At 39.8% G+C, this 19,478-nt stretch overlaps 2 protein-coding genes across 4 annotated transcripts; both read right to left on the reverse strand.

Annotated features, from left to right (window-relative positions):
* Positions 1–473: 473 nt before the first annotated feature.
* Positions 474–6,295, reverse strand: LOC141772922 (glucose-6-phosphate 1-dehydrogenase-like). The gene is made up of 12 exons (XM_074644449.1): positions 6,052–6,295; positions 5,384–5,421; positions 4,204–4,312; positions 3,901–4,118; positions 3,656–3,814; positions 3,419–3,544; positions 2,847–2,940; positions 2,578–2,764; positions 2,226–2,461; positions 977–1,053; positions 793–885; positions 474–682 (listed from the first exon to the last, which is right to left on the reverse strand). The coding sequence occupies exons 1-12, from the start codon at positions 6,178–6,180 to the stop codon at positions 592–594; spliced, it is 1,557 nt and encodes a 518-aa protein (XP_074500550.1). The 5' UTR covers positions 6,181–6,295; the 3' UTR covers positions 474–591.
* Positions 6,296–7,328: 1,033 nt separating this feature from the next.
* galnt6 (UDP-N-acetyl-alpha-D-galactosamine:polypeptide N-acetylgalactosaminyltransferase 6 (GalNAc-T6)) lies at positions 7,329–18,315 on the reverse strand. 3 transcript variants are annotated; one of them, XM_074644445.1, is made up of 11 exons: positions 18,143–18,315; positions 16,402–16,908; positions 15,669–15,841; positions 13,384–13,533; positions 11,683–11,917; positions 11,478–11,595; positions 9,798–9,998; positions 9,515–9,646; positions 9,308–9,409; positions 9,056–9,214; positions 7,329–7,910 (listed from the first exon to the last, which is right to left on the reverse strand). In XM_074644445.1, exons 2-11 carry the CDS (start codon positions 16,881–16,883, stop codon positions 7,797–7,799), a joined length of 1,866 nt encoding a protein of 621 aa, XP_074500546.1. In that variant the 5' UTR covers positions 16,884–16,908; positions 18,143–18,315; the 3' UTR covers positions 7,329–7,796. The 3 variants fall into 3 exon arrangements, with proteins under 3 accessions (XP_074500546.1, XP_074500547.1, XP_074500548.1); XM_074644446.1 differs by lacking the exon at positions 18,143–18,315 and adding an exon at positions 17,262–17,427; XM_074644447.1 differs by lacking the exon at positions 18,143–18,315 and adding an exon at positions 17,040–17,187.
* Between the last annotated feature and the right edge of the window lie 1,163 nt (positions 18,316–19,478).

Here is a 19,478-nt window from a genome sequence, read left to right on the forward strand (position 1 = left end):
TGTCTCTTTTTATTAAGTGAGTCACCAGTTCTACAAGCCCTCCTACAGTAGTATAACTTCTATGTGGCGTTCAGCGTCATCATGACGTAATGATGACTGTAAACACACGAACCTGCTGATAGCAGAGAACAGGTTTATATTCTTAACATTGAAACGACCCTATGTGTAAATATTGAACCTGTACTCCATCCATAAAATATAGGTCAAACAATCATGTAAGTACAAGTGTCATACGTCTCAAGGCCGTGGGCGTTAGGTGGTGTATGCTGTTAAAAAAATAAATAAAAAAGTGCAGGCAGACGAGTGCATGATGATCTATTTCATAGAAATGTTAAATTTACAGGTGAACACGCAAATCAGACTGCAACAGTTATTGTTATATCCACATTCATTCTTGTATGATTAGGGATAAAAAAAAAAAAGTGGTATTTGTTTTTTACATGCAGACAAAATCAAACAACGCACAGCAGTGAAAGATTGCAGTAAACTTTATTGTTTGTAAACTTTCCTACAGTGGTGTGTGTGTGTGTGTGTGTGTGTGTGTGTGTGTGTGTGTGTGTGTGTGTGTGTACACGAGTATGAGCGATGGCATCATGTCATGTGGGGCTGCACCCACTTGTACGTTCCCTCATAGCGGAATCCCACCCTCCTCACGAGGTCATCCGCCTCCTCTGGACCACGACTGTGGACACAATGAAGAAAAGACAAGAGGAGAGAGAGAAATGATCACTGAAAGGAAAATGTGCATCATGTTTGTAGTTTTGTCTCATAAAACAAGAGACGTCATTTTACCCTCCATATGTGTAAGGGATGGGCTGTTTCTTCTCTCCCTCGATCTGGTGGAGGAGGGGGGTGAAGATCCTCCAGGCCTCCCGCAACTCATCACTGGGACACAAAGAAGAGCAGTTCAGGAAAAAATAAATAAATACCACATTAAAATAAAATAGCTACAATGACAGTAAATAGTCAAACCAACCTGCGGACAAAGTGCATCTGATTTCCACAGAAGACATCCAGTATCAGCCTCTCGTAAGCATCTGGGAGCTTCACGTTCTAGAAGAAGAAGGTAGCTGTTAAAAAACCTCCATTATATTGCAATTCACTTCAAAACAACAGCAGCTGTCTTTATTTGGATACAATGGATAGGGTATTATATTCTCTGTTATACAATATGAGACAACAGTGTTCAACCATTAGGTGGCCAACTTTACATTTTTAACAAACTGTCTTAATCTCTACACCTCTACGATATTTTTAGTTTATTCCAACTAGAGCTGCAACTAATGATTATTTTAATTATCAATTAATCTGCCAATTATTTTCCCAATTAATCGATGGTCTATTAAAATGTCAGAAAATATTGAAAAATGTCCCTCCCAGTTTCTCAAAGACCAAGGTGATGTCTTTAAATGTCCTGTTTTGTTCGTCCAAAACCCAAAGATATTTACTTTAATATGATACAAATCAGAGAAAAGAGGTTAAAATTCATATTTGAGAGGCTGAACACAGCATTTTCTGATATTTTTGCATGCAAAATTACTTTAAAGATTAATCGATTATCAAAATAGTTGGTAATTATTTTTCTGGCGATCTAATTGTGAGCTACTTCTAACACTATCAATAATACTGTGAGACATTGAATATCCATCAAATACTTAAGGGATAATGTACAGCGAGCTGGTCATTGTTGTGAAATAAACCCCAGACAGGGTCTTGCATCGCCCTGAAGGGGTTTATTTCACAACAATTACCGGCTCGCTTTACATTATCCTGCTTATTACATGGCTACTTACTTAAGAAATCAATAATTTGACACAAAAATGGTCCGCCAGAGTCTGACATCATAACTGCGTCCATAGCAACGGTCTGTTATACATAGCAACGGTCTGCTATAAAGAAATAGCAGACCGTAGAACGCCGTGATTGACCAATCAGAATCGAGTATTCAACAAAGGCGTGTAATACAGTAATATCAAATAGCACCTCAAAATCAATAGACATTTAAGTGACATGATATATTTACAGTATATTATAGTATTTTGAAGATCAGCATTTGACTGTTCAAATAAAGTGTGACCAACTTATATATATAGAATCGAGTGTATACAAATAAAAGAGATTTCACTTGATTCAAGAAAATTCTTGAAATAGGTAAAAGTTTTGCACAAAAATCTGATTTTAAGACTGACAGTTGGACCTGAATGATGGACCACAATGTGCAGCACCTTGTATCTGCTCTTGTAGGTGAGGTCCAGCTCCGTCTCCTCTGGGCTGAAGAAAACCCCGGGCCTCTTGGTCATCATCTTCAGGTAAATGGCTTCATCCGGCTGCACCCGCACCACCAGCTCGTTCCTCTGACAGCGCTCATTGAAGATGTCTCCTGGCACGTCAGTGAACTGCAGACGCACCTCTGCCTTTCGTTCATTCAGAGCTTTACCGCAGCGGAGAATGAAAGGAACGCCTGGTGATGATGGACATGAAGGGTGCACAAACATGACGGGGAGAAAATCAGAGGGGATGTCGTACAATGGAGACTAAGACAAGTTAGTAAAAAAGATAAAAGATGTTTTGCCTCACCATCCCATCTTTCGTTCTGGACATAAAGCACGGTGGTGGCAAACGTTGGCGTGCAGGAGCCCTTTGGTACTGTGGGATCGTCAAGGTAACCCAGCTTGGAGTGGCCCTCGCCCTCAGGGTTCCCCACGTACTGACCGAGCACCACGTCTGACACAGCAACAGGAGCTATACACTTCAACACCTTCACCTACAGCACATCAATTATTACAGGATTTCAATGACCAAAAAAAAAGCACAAATTATTATTTCCCTTCAATCATTGGTGTTACCTTCTCATCCCTCACGTCATCTGGGCTGGTGGAGGCAGGTTTCTCCATGGCAACCAAAGAGAGCATCTGGAGGAGATGGTTCTGCATGACATCTCTACATCAAGAAACAAGAAGTGGAGTGAAGGAAGGTGGTTTCACAAGGAAAAGTAGGCCTGTCCAGTGCTCACGGAATAGAGCAATCTTGTAACAGGAGAGACTTCAGGTCCAAAGCACACTGGAGCACACGGATTTAAGGCAATCAACTTAATTAGAAGACTAACGTTTCGATGCCAAGTGTGTCTTCATCAGTGTTAAACAGATCTGAGACTCCCATTCTCTTAAATATCTCCCCTAATTGGGAACTGATTTAGCACATGCTGGAAAAATGGTGAGGCAACCATAAGCTGCATGTAGGCAGAGCATGAGGGAGTCGCACTTGGTGTCAAAACGTTAGTCTTTTGTTGATTTCCTTAAATCCGTGTGCTCCAGTGTGCTTTGGACCTGAAGTCTCTCCTGAAACAAGAAGTGGAATCAGGACAAGTAAAGGCTTTAGTGTAACAATACAATTTTTATCTCAATGAACTGTCTCTCACCGAATGATACCGAAGTCGTCAAAGTATCCTCCGCGGCCCTGAGTACCAAAAGGCTCCTTGAAGGTGAGGACGACACAGGCCACGCTGTTCCTGTTCCATATGGGTCCAAAGATGCGATTTCCAAACCTGGAAGAAAGAGAATAAAACACTTCTGGAATAAAACCCAGTGACACAAGAAGGAAGAGATAATGAGTACTCCTGAAATCCAGATCCAGATGTGTGTATAGAGCTTGTTACCTGAGCACCATGAGGTTCTGGACCATCTCTTTGCCCAGGTAGTGGTCTATGCGGTAGATCTGGTCCTCTGTGAACAGGGAGGACAGGTGGGCCGACAGCTCCTGTGAGCTCTGGAGGTCACGGCCGAAGGGCTTCTCAACAATCACCCTGCTCCAGCCTCTGTTTCACACACACACACACACACACACACCGATTAGAATAATGTGATCAGATAGCAAGTAAACTTTAGTATAACAGACACTGACTTTCTGCTCATGCAGTGGGTTCTGATGTTGGTGCTGACGTGGTGGTAGACGGTGGGCGGCAGCGCCAGGTAGAAGAGCCTGTTGGCGTCAGCTCCCCCGGGCAGAGACGACAGATGAGCGTCGAGTTGAGCGAAAGAGCCGTCGTCGTCATACCTGCCGCTCAGGTAGGAGTTCTTACTGAAGAAGGCTGAGAGACTCTCGCTCTCTTCATCAGTGACCTGAGGGAAATGTTGGAACAATGATTCCTGAACAGAAAACCCCCAAACAATCAATGATGTTGTGTCAGATAGCCAGTAAGGAGACCTTCATGTGAGGCAGACATGCCGTCTTGATGTCCTCCACGGTCAGCTTGGACCGGGCAAAACCCACAAAGTAGGTGTCATCTGGGAGCAGGCCGTCTCTGAATAACCACCTGAAGACGGGACAGTCAGACAGCAGTGATGCATAACAACACTGAGCAAGGGTCAAACTAATAATAATACAAATACCTCTTTCACACCAATGACCAGGGTTGGACCAGGGTTATCTGACCCATGTTTAACCCTTCTTTTGTCAATTCAAACCAGTCAACCTGTATGGAGGACCGCAAGAGTCACGTAAATAGTAATAAGCATTTAATTGATTAATAACCAATTGTAAAATAAAAGTAGACATTAATAAATATGTTTACAAATTTATTTATTTATCTATGAATAAATGGACTAAATTACAAATTAATTTATTATTTGACATTTTAATGGGCAATAAAAAGAAGAATTATGAAAATAATTTACATATTAAATATTAATCCATCAATAAAGAGTTCAAATTAAAGAGGGATTTACAAAAACACCATCAACCAGCCAATAAGTATGTAATTTAAAAATACATGAATTAATTCGTAAATAAATAATGGAATTTAAAAAGCAATTTGAAAATGCAGTTTAAAATGAGAAATACATAACTGGATTCACAAATTGAATTAAGAATACTGGTTTCAATCAGGCATTTAAAAGGGCAACTTCCTTTCTCATTTGCATTGGCATACATTAATGTATTTTTAAATGATGTACTTATTGACTGTTTTATGGTGTTTTTGTAAATCTCTTTATTTGTAAATTATTTTCATTATTCTTCTTTTATTGCCCATTGAAATGTAAAATAATAAATTACTTTGTAATTTAATCCATTTATTTGTAGATTAATTAATGAATTTGTAAACACATTTACTAATGCCTATTTGTATTGTACAATTACTTACTGTATATATTAATCAATTAAATGCTTTATTACTATTTACGTGACTCTTGTGGTCCTCCATAAACCTGGGTTGAACCCTGGTCAGGACAATTCGGATATGACCTGGGTCACAATGTGGGAGTAGTGCATACCTCAGGTGCTGGAAATGGGCGGGGCGGATTTACCCTCGGTGTGAAAAGCGATCACACAACTTTAAAACATCTTCTGTGTGCAACTGGTGTTTGAGCAGCAATTCTTTACTCACCATAAAGTTGGATAGATCTTCTTTTTAGCGAGATCTCCCTGTGCAAATAAAACAAATCAAAAAAGAGATCAGGATCATGAACTCCAACTGATAATCAGCTGCGGTTGAAAAGAGTCCAAAGAGTAGGTCAACTTTAAACATGAAGTGGTGACGTAGAGTAGGGTGGATCTGTTGTGCAATGGGGGAACTTTGAACACACCCTCTCTGTAAGACTCTGAGACTTCAGGTAAAATATATTTAGATCACTGGCTTTGACAAAACAAGGACGATAGATTAAAAACAACTAGAAATTGTGTCTGAAGGCCGAGACAAAATGTTTTTGCTCCCTTCTTTCAATGCTCGACAAAGGAAAAAGTAGATGCAGCACATTTCAGTGAACTCTGGCTTTCATTCTCTGATTACCACACTGTCTGCCATACTGAATCGTTCTCTTGTGAGGCAACTCTGTTGTGCCTATGTCACTTTAAAATCTCTCTTTTAAAAAAAAACCTTTTTTACTCTAACTGACCTCAGCAAACAAGACAGTTTGTAGACTTTTTATAACATCTGAAATAGAACATTCCTACAGATAAAGACTGTTAAAGGGAAGTGTGCGAGGTATACTTTTAGAAAAGAGGAAACAGTCGTTATTCATGTCTCGTTGTAGGAAGTTGAGAGGTTGTACTCACAGAGGCTCCCAGGATGATGAATACATGTGTGCTGGAATGACGGGACTGCTTCTCTCCATAGAGCTCCCTCCTGAGCTGTCCAAACACCTCAGAGCGAGTCAAAGGTTCACAGCTCATCTTCTGGCCCATCTGTTCTCAGTCTGTCCCCACTCTCATTTCCCTGTCACTGTACATGACCCACACAGTATGGTGAAATTTCAATTGTCATCATTGCTTTGCAGAAAAGCTCAGCGAGCTAATGCTGCCACCTGTTGTTGCACAGAAATAATGCCTTAATGTGAGCACTTCCTCATGCTTTGTACCTCATATAACCTCTGCTCTATACAGTTCAGGCTGCAGGGTATACGACTCTATATGCACGGATTCTGGAAATTCTCGAAATCTGCACATTCAATCAGATCAGGTTTGGCAATCTGGAAAGAAAAAATGCCTGCCTATTGATTTAAACTCACATTTCAGGTCTATTCAGACGAGAATGAGAACAATTGTCAGGAATGTTTCCTGCTCCTAAACCACTCCTTGGACTAATGTTGCGCAAACATGAACAGGCTTAGAAAGTCTTATGGCTTTGTTGGAGAACGAGTTCTTATCAGTACATTAACTCTTTTTTTTTTTTACAAGATTATAAACTGAGTCATGAATCATGGGATAAATACAAATGGTTTAATATTTGTAGCATCAGTAACCACCAGTATGTAAATCAGTCGTTCAGGATATTACCCGGTAAATAAATACCAACCATTACTCGGCTAAAAAACATAAGTAAATAAAAGAAAATCGTAATACTAATATAAGATTAGTACTTTACACATATAGATCATTAATCAGGATGGATGAAAGCTGGTTACAAATGATTAATCAATCAGTTATAACTATTAAATAAACTGCTAACTATTTTGATAATTGATTAATTGGTTTGAGTAATTTTTTTAAAGAAAAAAAAGGGATTCAGCTTCTTAAATGTGAATATTTTCTGGTTTCTTTACTCCTCTACGACAGTAAACTGAATATCTTTGAGTTGTGGACAAAACAAGACATTTGAGGACGTCATCTTGGGCTTTGGGAAACACTTATCAACATTTTTCACCATTTTCTGACATGATATAGACCAAACAACTAATCGATTCATCAAGAAAATAATCAACAGATTATTTGACAATGATGTTGCAGCCCTAACTGAAATATATTTCACTGTTTAACCCCTACTGTTTTTCTAGATACTTAAGGTAATAAAAAAAACAAAAAAAAACATTTTCTATAACAAATGATCATTTATCTGACACGACAAAGAAGAATTTTTATTTAAAAAAACAGACATCTCTTGCTCTTCAGTAAGACTTGTGCATATCGTCACCTTTCAACATTCATTGTCAGACAAAAGAAAAGTCCCTAAATGATGATTTTCCCAGCTGGAATACGATCATTGTAGTTCACAGCCCCACAGTCAAGCTGCCACTCCTGAGTGTGAAGTCCACACTCTAGTGTCGGATAATCCCCAGCCACCTTCAAATGTCTTTCTAGAGTTTCCATCATAAATAAATTTAAAACAAGTTAAGGCCAACCCGAGCGTCTTTAACAGACGCGACTGTCTTTTCTGTGTCCTTCATCTTTAACTGTCCACTCAGCGTGGCCAAACGCCCCAAAGCTCCACAGCATGAAGTCCTTCTGGATCAATGTTGAGTTGGCCCCTCGGAGCCGTGTCTGAGGAAGGTGCCAGAGGTCACCTGATGGGCGGATAGGGAGGTTCAGCTGAAGGTCCAGTGCTGGTAGAGGTCGGCAGCGTTACAGTTCTCCATCTGAACCTTGTCTACGTTCAGCCGTAAACATTTCCCACTACTGGGATTCTTCAGAAGATTTTCCTGGAAGAGTAACGTCAGAGAAAAGGTGACTCAATACAGAAGCCTAAATAATTATCAGCATATCAATATATAACATTTGAACTATTCCTTTAATCATTCTATGCTGAAAAAACAATTTTGGAATAATACGCTTATTCGCTTTCTTGCAGAGTTGTATAAGAAGATCAATACCACTCTCATGTCTGTCCGGTTAATATGCAGCTACCGCCAGCAGCTGGTTAGCTTACCTTAGCATAAAGACTGAGAGCAGGAGGAAATAGCTAGCACCTCAAAAGCTTACTAATTAACATGTTGCATCTCATTTGTAAAATCATGTCAAAACAAATATTTGTGGTTTTATTGGAGGTTATGTGCCACAATGCTTCTTGGATCGGTGCACCAACTTCCATGAGTCTCCTCTAGTTGCCCGGCAACCTCACGGTGACAACAAGAGTCAGGAAGCTCATTGTTTTCCCTCGTTTACAGTGTTTCCAGCTCAACAGTGACCGCCCCTTATATAAAGAGTTTTAAGCATGGAACCAAGCCAACCAGCTACGAGATGAATCGTGACCATAAAACATTAGAGTCGGAGCAAAAAAAACATTGGAAAATGGAAAAGAAGACAAAGGAACATAATCATTTTAAGAGTGAGGGAACTACTCATCCCATAAACCATTGCGAATGGCAACTCACTCTGGAAACTCACGGAAAAACGTTTAAACTAACCGCTGTCGACCTAAAATGAAGACAGATTACGAGCACGTCTCCTCACTAGCCGTTCGTGGTTGCAGTGCACATTTCCATGGTAACAGCAAGCTCCACCAATCAGAGACGTCGCTGTTATACTTAGGATTGTGGGTAGTGTTGTACCTCTACATGAAATTGCGAATAAAACATGTTTTTCTTAAAACAAGGTTGATATCATACGGACTTGTGGTTTCTACAGGAGCATATAGCCTCGTTTCACTATCTCGTAGCATGTGATTAGTCTACATTTGATGGTGACGACATTATAGTCAAATCCGCTGTTCTGTTGAGCTCTATTTAGCAGACAGATATGATAGTAATATCAATCTTCTCGTCAAACTCTCGGCAAGAAAGCGAATGAGCGTATTTCCAAAAAATGTCAAACTCTTCCTTTAAGTCCGATCCCAAGTGCTCCTCACCTCTGTTAAGACCCACTCCTGTTGCGGCGCCACACTGGTGCCCTTCCCCTTCTTCTCACACAGCTCGATCTTCACCGGCTCCGTCCCAGACGCGGCGTGAAGACACAGCTGCTTTCCAATGTTATGGCGCAGCTCCTTATGAGACGAGTATTCAAAGTACTAGAAAAAAGACAAACCATCCAATCAGAGACCCGGAGAACGTCAAATCATCTTCAAAATCTTAATTTCACACGTGAGTCAGCGTCGTCGTACCTGGTTGCCTCCCATGTTGTGACACTGGTACATGATCACAGGTTTACCTCCCTGGTTACTCTCTCCAACATCCAGACAGCTTGTAGATCCCGAGTTTCTAATCTGGTGTAGACACAAATATCAGTAAGGAACAGCCGCGGTTATGTAACATGTGCGGTGTGTTACATCGTTGGTATGCGCATACAGACAAGGGGAAACGTGACTCACTGCTCCGTATTTCTCTGGGTTTAAGTCAGGAATGAAGACCTCTGGGTAGATTGTGTTTAAGAACCAGGTGAAGTTCTTGCAATGAAGCTTCTCTCTCAGATTCAGGCGATCGGAGATGTCCCCAAACTTGTGCTATAAACAGTGAAACAATTACATCATCATATCAACTTGATGCAGCACGGGGGTACACATTCCAGTCAAAAATGTGGTGGAGGGCTGATAGACGCCATTGTATCCGTGAGCATTTAAGATGTGAACACTGTTATCAGCAGGTCACACTGACCTCACTGGCCATAACTCCAGCAGCCTTGTTGCGGCGGTAGTAAATCTTCTTGTAGTCGTCCATCCAGACCTCCGCCAGGCGCACCTGGTTGCGAGTGATGACCTCTGTCCCCTTGGGGAACGTGTGGGGACTCTTGGTGCGGAAGACATGCCCCACCACCGAACAAGGGATGATCTCCAGCTGACCCCCACACTGCCAAACCTGTGAGTCACAGTAGACACACAGGTAGAAACTCAGACTCTAACTTGATGATAACAGGGAGACTTATTAAAGAGTTTATTTCATGCGGGAAGCAATATGAGAACAAACGATTTGTTCTTATTTTGTTAGTACCCATTGATTTCTGGGATGCACTAGTGTGTTCTTATTTTTTATCTTCTCTCAGGTAAGAGAACATTTTACAAGAGGTCAAGAGCACTCTTACCAAGATAAGAAAAAAAGATCATTTTAAATTTGAGGAACATGAAAAACACATGAATGTCATATAATTTAGATTATTATGTTTTAGAGTAACTATAGTGATTGGATTATTAATTTGTGGGCTAAAGAAATCAAATTGGTCCATTGATCCCAATTAGGACTACAAAAACCCTTAAATGGACGTGTGTTCAGCTTTTGAATGACTTGCATATCGCTCTTAGATGCTTTGGCCATCCAGTTCTACGCAGAAAACACGTTTTTAGAGATCGCACAGATCCATTTGATGAGACTGACGAATGACTGCTGAACCATTTCAGATTGCCACTGCTTTTGATTTTCCTGTACTGACGCTCTGGAAAATCACATGTCTACTTGCATGCTGCAAATATGAGTACTGATTTTTATATTTTTAAATACGGCTGTCAATCGATTAAAATATTTAATCGCGATTAATTGCACAATTTTTATCTGTTCAAAATGTACCTTAAAAGGGAGATTTGTCAAGTATTTAATACTCTTATCAACATTGGAGTTGAAAATGGCCATGCAAGTTTTTCCGCGCCAAAATGTAGTGTAAGTTTGGAGAGTTATTTACCTCCCTCGCGACAAGCTCGTCTGACATGGTTGGTACCAATGGATACCTTAGGTTTTGACATGAGTAGTATCTTCACTTTAGCTTTAAAACTGAGCCCGCTACTACCTAAAAATTGCAAGTTGTGTTAATTCGTTAAAGAATTTAGTGGCATTGAAACACATTATTAATTGCATTATTATTGCATTAACTTTGACAGGACTAATTTTTTAATTTAGCTTATTATTATTCCTGAAACTCTTTTTTGCACTTTGCTTCACACGTATACTGCAATTCTTTTAACATGTTGTATTTTCAGTGGGTTTTATTCTTCACCTTATTTTACATTACTTATGGCATTCTTTGTCTTACAGCCGTTTTTTGGTGGCATCTTTCCAATTCTTGGGCACGTGCCAGAGTATTTGCACATGGTACAACACCTGCCCTTAATAATGTTTAGGGGGGGCGTTACCTATGCAAATAAACAATCAGCCACACGCCGGGATTCATCATTCAACACATCTGGGTAAGAGCAGATCTGGATAAAAACGTCTGGTGCATCTGGAGTTAACTTCTCTTATGTTTTTCTCTTAACAGAAAATACAGAAAATATAAGAGACATTTGAGAAAATGTTGCTGTATGAGGCCCAGTGTGTGGAACTATGTGGAGTTTGGATAAAGAGACTAACCCTGAACGACATCTCCACATTTTCGCCGCCCCAGATCTCCATCTTGTCGTCGTACGTTCCAATGTGTTCGAAGTACTTCTGGGAGATTGAGAAGAGACCTCCGGCAAACGTAGGTGTTCTGAAATGTTCAGAGTTCGACACAAAGGCTTTAAAACACTTAAATGATTCAGGATGTTCTGAGTGAAACCAACACGATCCTTCTTACTTTATAGGGTAGGTTTCATCCTTGCGTAGCTTCTTCGCATCCTCGGGGATCGCCTCCCAGCCGAAGCCCAGGCTCCAGTCAAAGTTACCTCGGTTGAAAGCGCGGTTGGAGGCTATGGGCTTGTGGAACTGAAAGGAGTTGAGGTCAATGGTGGAGATCTCTGGACTCACCACAGCAGTGGGTTCCTCAACAATGCGGGCCAACAGGGGCTCTAGCCAACCATGGAAACACTCACCTAGACAGGAAGGAAGGACAGAGGTCACTTTATATCTACTTCTTAACCTCCGTATCTTAATAAATGATTCACTACTTAACACCAATCAGTTTGAGGTGAAGAGAGTTATGATGTAATGTGTGAACAGTTACAATTATTTGGTAAATTGTTTGATGGCTGAAGACTGAGGGAGATGTCTCCAGGCTGAAAACTATTTAAAATAGATGTGATGCTGCATAATTAACCAGGTAACAATCACAATGATGATTTCTTTCTTCCTAAAATAAATTAATCAGGTGACAAGTTTATGCTTTGTGCCTCAAATCAGACACTTTCTAATCACAGGTACATTTTCTGACCAAACACAGATGTTTGTTTAAAGCATTCTGTAATTAAGCGCGCTCTGCTTCCAATAAATTGTGACTGTAAAAGATATCTTGATTTAATCATTTATATGTCTGCTGAAAGTTTTACTGATAAGTTTATTAAATACCACGAGATGCGGGCAGGTAAATTCCGTTGACAGGTCTTTTTTCCTGCTATCACCCTCTGATATAGAAAGACTGGGCTACTGTAACTCCCTCTACCTGTCGGCATCTCTCAGGCTACCATTTCCCATTTACATCTAATTTAAAATGCTGCTGTCTGGTTATTAACAAGGTCCAAGAAACAAGATCACATCACCCCTATCCTTGCATCCTTACACTGGACTCCCTGTTTATTTCAGGATAAACTTCAATCAAAAGCCTTTTAATAGTCTACAAATCTCTCCATGGTCTCACCCTACATATATTTCAGAGCTTCTCACACCTTACAGCATCACCAAACCCGTCAGATCCACCCGCCCTGGCCTGTTGGCTGTGCCCCTTTTGTGGAAGAAAAAGGCCGGGGACAGGCGCTTTTTAAAAAGGCTGAGTCCCTTGATGCTTTCAAAATGCACCTTTAGACCCACTTTTATTCTCGCTTTTAATTAATAACATGTTTTTATTCCGTCTTTATCTGATTCCCTGGGTTTAAATTGTGTTTAAACTTGTTTCTATTTTACTATTATTTTATTATCCACGTGTCTCTATACTTGTATGTGTATGCATATATTTCTCTTTGTGAAACACTTTGGTTGTGTTTGCTTTTAAGAGTGCTATATAAATGAAATAAACTTAAAATTTGATAAAGTGAAGTTTTAAATTGGCCCAAAACATGGACAAATTATGGATGGAAGGACCTTAATAATAGGAAAAATGATCATGATCATCATTTTATCCAAAATCGTGTCATAATATGGCACAAACAAAACTATTTAGATAATTAAAGGAAATATGAGACCCTTTCTTGCAGTAGTGTAAGAATGTACATTTTTAGCAAAGATGGAAAACAACACATTAACCCCTAACCCTGGTAGAGCTATTGCCCCAATGAGTTACACACAGCTGCTTAAAAATGGCCATTGTGGCTTGTGTATTGTTGTTGTTGTGTGTGCGTTGTCTCACAGTGTGCATCGAGGAAGGTTAGTATTTCGCCCTGAGCGATACTGGCGCCCAGCAGCCTGGCAGTGATGAGGCCCTTCCTCTCCGCCTGTCTCACTACGCGGACGATCTTCAGCTGAACCACAAATTCCTCCAGTTGGCTCTTCAGGTGCCCTGCGGCAATAAAAACAAGCATTTTCCTGTCAGTCTTGTTGTCATTTAAAATAATGAAAATGTTATCTTAGTTGAGCTCCAGTGGTTGAAGCTCATACCTGGTTGGGTGTGGTGACAGATCACAGAGATCAATTTGAACCGCACCCAATAGAGATGCTGAGTTTGGTCAGAGCAGGTGCAACAGACTTCAAACTTACGGCAAGAAGATGTCAGTGAAATATTTATTTTCTGCAACACTAATATCAATATTAATAATAATTTAAATAAAAAATTAAATTAAATAAAATAAAGCAGCCAGCTGCCCCAGGAAAGAGAAAGTGAAACATCATAATAATACCAGTGAGACCACTGCCAGAAGAAATAGCATGAAGTGGAAACGTTGCTGGTAAATCTCAAATAAATATAATAATACAAATTATAATTTAAATAACAAATAAATAAAAACAAAATAAAATAAAATTAGATAAAATAAAATTAGATAAAATAAAATAAAATAAAATAAAATAAAAATAATTAAGCAGCTAGCTGCCCCAGGAAAGAAAAAGTGAAACAATCGTCGTATTTATACCAGCGGGACCACCGTTGGAAGAAATAGCAATGAAGTGGAAACGTTGCTAGTAAATCTGGGTCACACTTCCCTTCGAAGAGCGTTTATGACCACAATGCACGTAATACATTTCTCATGAGTTTCAGTCTAAATTAATCCGGCAAACGCATCTCTGCACGTTGTGACAGAGCTGCAGCTCTGGTATCAAAAGGGGAAGTTATCTTATAGAAGGAAATACAGCTGTGGGTAACGGCACAGGAACTGATGAAAGAGATAACTGACAAAGAGGATATTTCAAGCTCAGTCACTGGGGCGTTGAACATTCAAATATACTCAATTCTGAAGTATCCGACAATAGATGAAGCAGTGTGCATTACTTATTATTATCACTCATACCTGCTTTACTCTGAAGAGCTGGTCAGGCTAGTGTCAGATAAAGATAAACTAATATGCAGAACAATCAATAAACCAATGGGGTAGTGATAGTTGGCTTATACAAAAGGTTGAAAAGTGCTTCTTTTATCCACCTGAAAGTCATGAATTTTAACAATTTCCTGTATTATACCAGATCATTTACAGACCACTCAATTATGTTGCTGCTGTACAATAATCCATGAGATCATGGTTGGATTGTAAAACGCTATTTTATGCAAAACATATGACAACAGCTGCACTCCTACGTCAAAGATAAGCTTCTTTTATCACAACGGTCACTTGAACCACTGGTGGATGAGCCCTTGGAGAGTCTGTTGTGTAGTCGGTGCACCACTGTCATTCTTATTATTTCATTGGAGCCCAGCCTTGTGGGCATTCCCATAGTCAAATAGACACAGGGTAATTTTCATTTATGACACCCCTACCGCCTGTTACTGTGTGTGCAAGCTGCTAAACATCCCACGCTAACATTGTTCTTATCAAGTTTACAGTGACTGGAATGATGCCCTAAAAACTCTGAAGGTCAAAAATAATTAATAAATCACTTATAACTTGAGACGTCATCGTTTTCTGATTGTGCTCTGCAACAGCTCCCTGCCTACAACCGCCTTAAGAAATGACTCACCAGAGCTTCCTGGTGATTTTTTCCTGGTCGTGTTGCTTAAAAATGTCTCAACTTTTCTGTGAAACACACCCAGTGATAATTGTCCTCTCCTGTAGCGTAGCACTGGCAGTTCTCTACCTACTCTGCTTGTCTGTGAAATATTTAATTTACACATCAACAGGTTAGCAGCTACTGAGCTTACACATTTTTTCCTCACTTACTGCCTGATTAAGAGCAGAAATAAGAATGAATAAAGTAATAAAACTGAACTCCCCTTACTGTCACCAACCTCTCAAACAAGGTCTTTTAGATTCTCCTGCCAGTGAGTCCTTAAAGGGATAGTTCAGGTGTTTTGAAGTGGGGTTGTATGAGGTACTTATCCATAGTAGGTGTATTACCTACAGTAGATGACGGTCGGCACGCCACTGTCATCTACTAAAAGGTAATACACTGACTGTGGATAAGTACCTCACACAACCCCACTTTTTAACACCCGAACTATCCCTTTAAGTATGTTTTTACATTAATGTGTGTTTGTGTTTTTCGCACCTGCAACACTGGCGTCATCTACCAAGATGATCTCTTTGAGCAGGATAGCAGGAGACGTGTGCAGGACGCTGTAGACCGTCCTGAGGAGGGTGGACCAAGCCTCGTTGTGGAAGACAATAATAACACTGGTGGTGGGCAGGGGAGGGCATCGACGAAACCTCCTCTCAACACACCTGAGCCACGTCAAAGAATACAAAGAGAGACAAAGAAAGTGTGCGAGGGTGAGAGGCGTATCTGATGAAGTGAAAGTCACGGAAGGTCCTGCAGTGCCACGTATAACAGGCCATTGTTTACAGATATTCAAGGTACGCACACCAACACCTTAAATGGCACCGTGAGCAAACAGTCGCGAACAATCGGCTCGTTTAAAAAGCCACCAAATGAAGAAATAGCTCGAGGTCTAACGAGCCTGTGACATGTTCAGATGTACGCTTTTACAGGGAGTGGAAGTATTCACAATAACACAGATAATGCCTCTAATACATAAGATACTGGCATTCGCATTGTTGATGTGTAATGCAGCTATGCATTTTTTTTGTGTTTACATTCAGATTAGCCTTTTAACTCCAGGATAATGGAGAGCGCAATATCAAAAAGCGTGTAAATAATTTACTGCTCTGAGCGTGACCCCGGCTGAGACCCAGGGTATTATCTGGCCTGCTGTGTACATGTCAGCACACCTGTTGGTAAAACAGTGATTAGTCCAAGTGATCTCAGATTATTTTGTTCTTACTCTGGAGGCCTCGTGTCGTCTCCGAGACTACGGCTGAGCGAGATGCGGTCGCTGGCAAACTGGTTGAAACAGTGGCGTGTCATGCCCTCGTCCTTCTCCTTCGTCTCCTCTGGGGTCATCTTGTCTTTCTGAAACGCCTTCCCATCAGCCCCGGAGCTGCTGGGGTCCTGAGGCGGTCTCTCCAGGTGAGGTTTGAGCTCAGCCTGAGTGTAGAGTCCAGAGGGGCATTTGGCGTCCTCGGTGGGTGGCACCTGCACCGACGGCGGCTGCGGAGCTCGGATCTGGAAGCCGATGTTGTTGACGGCCTCTCGTACCATGACTAGGACCTTGTCCTTCTTGTCCACCAGCTCCTGAAACCAGGGGTCACCGGCAGGCGAAGCAGAGCCGACGTCCCTCTGGAGGACCACGAGGACAACCATGAAGAGAGTCCCCCCAAGGAGCACCAGCTTCAGGGGGGACATACGGCGGCGTAGGAGACGCATGTTTCACAAAGTGTTGCTCTCAAGGCTGTTAAACACAGATAAAAAAACAAAAACGTAACTCCACCGGACGCTGGCTACAAAATATTTGTGCAATATACCCCAACCTCTGATTCCAAACCAGGTCCTCTGTAACCGTCACCTAGTTTTTTTACTCACTAAATATTTAGTGAGTCATTTATGAAGCAAAAAGAAAACAAGCAAGAAGGAACATTTCTTAAACCAGTTTGTGCGTCTCATAGCGTCAAGTGTCATAGCAGCAGGAACTCCAGCTCCTCCTCGTCTCTTTAGGAAACAGTCCCACAGGGCGGGTTGGAGAGAACAGGGAGGAGGAGAGTGCGAACAAACACACCACACCTCGCAGTAAACACCTGAATTCACATGCACCATGCCACAGTCCTCCAGGACCCACGTGGCAGCAGGTGGACTACGACACCGCTGGCTCAACCTGTTAATAAGTGACAACGCCTTTCCCTATAAAAAACACCTGCTCCCAAAGACACCTCGGCCACCACTGATCAGCTGTCATCTGCTCCAGGAAGTAGACTGTGACAGGAGAACATCAGCCAGCCTTGTTGGCACAATATTAACAGGCTGCTTCCTTCCTGCTGTGTGAAACAGGATATCACTGCAATGTGGGAGGACATCTGCGTGTACGTAGGTGATCACTGTTCAGTTAGAGACTCACTCTTACTTTGGTCATAATTAATTTACTCGGTTCTCAAGCCATGCCTCCTTCATAATTCATTCAAGAGGACACTTGGTAGTTCCAGAAAAGGGGGAACAACCATATAGTCCAGTTTGGCTCTAATAGGGAACTAGTTGGTCCAGTTTGGTCACAACAAAAGAGGAGGAGGAGGAGGAAGGAAAGATAACCAGATAATCCTTTATATTTAGAATTAAATGGGATTGTAAATCTGTATTGAGTGCCAAAATGTCATTATGTCCCCCTATGGCAATTTTTTAGTATTTGCAGGAAAACATTATTTTACAAATTACACACACACTTCTCTACAGCTTAAAGTAACTTGAAGCACAAGTAGACAATAAAAAGTAATTGAGCTAAACAAAGCGTGACAGCAAAACGAAAGAGGAAGAGGAACTTTCCTCTCATTCAAAGTGAAGCCATAGAAGACATGCTGTTTTATCTCTTCTAGTGACTCTATAAATCACATATTTGACAGATGAATGAAACCTGACAGTCAATGCTATAAATAACACCAAGATGCGACTGAAAAGGTGAATATTTGAAGGTTTCTTACCTGAAATTGACAAGCAGTTGTCTCTCACACCGGTTCCGGTTCTTGTGGAGTTTCCAGTTGTCACGTTCAGCTCTTTCCAGTTCCTTTGACTGGTCAGACTGGAGTTTAATGAGTTTTGAACCAGGACGCAGCCAGTTGTGTTGCTGCCTCCTGCCAGTTTTTCCTTTTGAAGCGAACAGGTGCCATTTGTTGAAATGATTATCTGGAGCGAGCGAGTCCCCTGCTGGCCGCGTGCGTCCTCCTCACCTGCAGCACGTTTAAAGAGCTTTCATCGAGCTCGAGCCCCATGGGATTGAAATATCATGGACCAAATGAAGAAGAAATGAATTAAGTAAAAGAAGACAAAAAAGACGAGAAAACTGCAAAATAAATAAATAAACATAAAAAAATTAAAATAAAATCCAAAACAAATTAAAAAGACGAAAAAACTGCAAAATAAATAAATAAACATAAAAAACTAAAAAATTCCCAAATAAATTAAAAAGACAAAAACATGTACAAAATAAATAAATATAAAAATCCAAAAAAAAATCTAAAAAAAAATTAAGACAAAAAAAACCCTCAAAAATAAATAAATAAACATAAAAAGCTAAAAAAAAACTATAAAAATCAAAAAGACAAAAACCCTACAAAATAAGTAAATAAACATAAAAAACTAAATAAATAAATAAAAAGACAAAAATTTACAAAATAAATAAATATATATATATGTAAAAAAATCCAAAACAAATTAAAAAGACAAAAAAACTCGAAAATAAATAAATAAACGTAAAAATCAAAAAAAAATCAAAAACAAATTAATAGACAAAAAAAACTCAAAAATGAATAAATAAACATAAAAAAACAAAAAAAAACAAGGCAAATTAAAAAGAAGAAAACCCCTGCAAAATAAATAAACATAGAAAAACAAAAAAATCCAAAACAAATTAAAAAGACAGAAAAACCTACAAAATAAATAAACATAAAAAAACTAAAAAGAAAAATACAAAACCAATTAAAAAGACAAAAAAAACTACACAAATAGATAAATAAACATAAAAACTAAACAATCCAAAACAAATTAAAACGACAAAAAAAACTACAAAATAAATAAATAAACATAAAAACTAAACAATCCAAAACAAATTAATAAGACAAAAAAACTACAAAATAAATAAACATAAAAAATTAAAAAACAAAATCCAAAACAAATTAAAAAGACAAAAAAACCCTGCAAAATAGATAACATAAAAAATTAAAAAATCCCAAACAAATTAAAATGACAAAAAAACAACAGCTAACAACAACATATAAATAAACATAAAAAACCAAAAAAAATCCAAAATGAAACAGACAA

The sequence above is a fragment of the Sebastes fasciatus genome, chromosome 8, assembly GCF_043250625.1.
Source record: "Sebastes fasciatus isolate fSebFas1 chromosome 8, fSebFas1.pri, whole genome shotgun sequence".
Lineage (NCBI taxonomy): Eukaryota > Metazoa > Chordata > Actinopteri > Perciformes > Sebastidae > Sebastes > Sebastes fasciatus.

Bases quoted from the DNA above. Each gene is read 5' to 3' on its own strand.
- galnt6 (XM_074644445.1), bottom strand. From the start codon at position 16,883: ATGCGTCTCCTACGCCGCCGTATGTCCCCCCTGAAGCTGGTGCTCCTT. The intron at 11,918-13,383 runs GTGAGACAACGC...CTTCCTGTCTAG, and splicing joins AACCTTCCTCGATGCACACT to GTGAGTGTTTCCATGGTTGG. The intron at 7,911-9,055 runs GTGAGGAGCACT...TTACTCTTCCAG, and splicing joins AGGAGTGGGTCTTAACAGAG to GAAAATCTTCTGAAGAATCC.
- LOC141772922 (XM_074644449.1), bottom strand. From the start codon at position 6,180: ATGGGCCAGAAGATGAGCTGTGAACCTTTGACTCGCTCTGAGGTGTTT. The intron at 4,119-4,203 runs GTCTCCTTACTG...CATTTCCCTCAG, and splicing joins CATGTCTGCCTCACATGAAG to GTCACTGATGAAGAGAGCGA. The intron at 2,462-2,577 runs GTGAGGCAAAAC...CATCATCACCAG, and splicing joins CCAGAACGAAAGATGGGATG to GCGTTCCTTTCATTCTCCGC.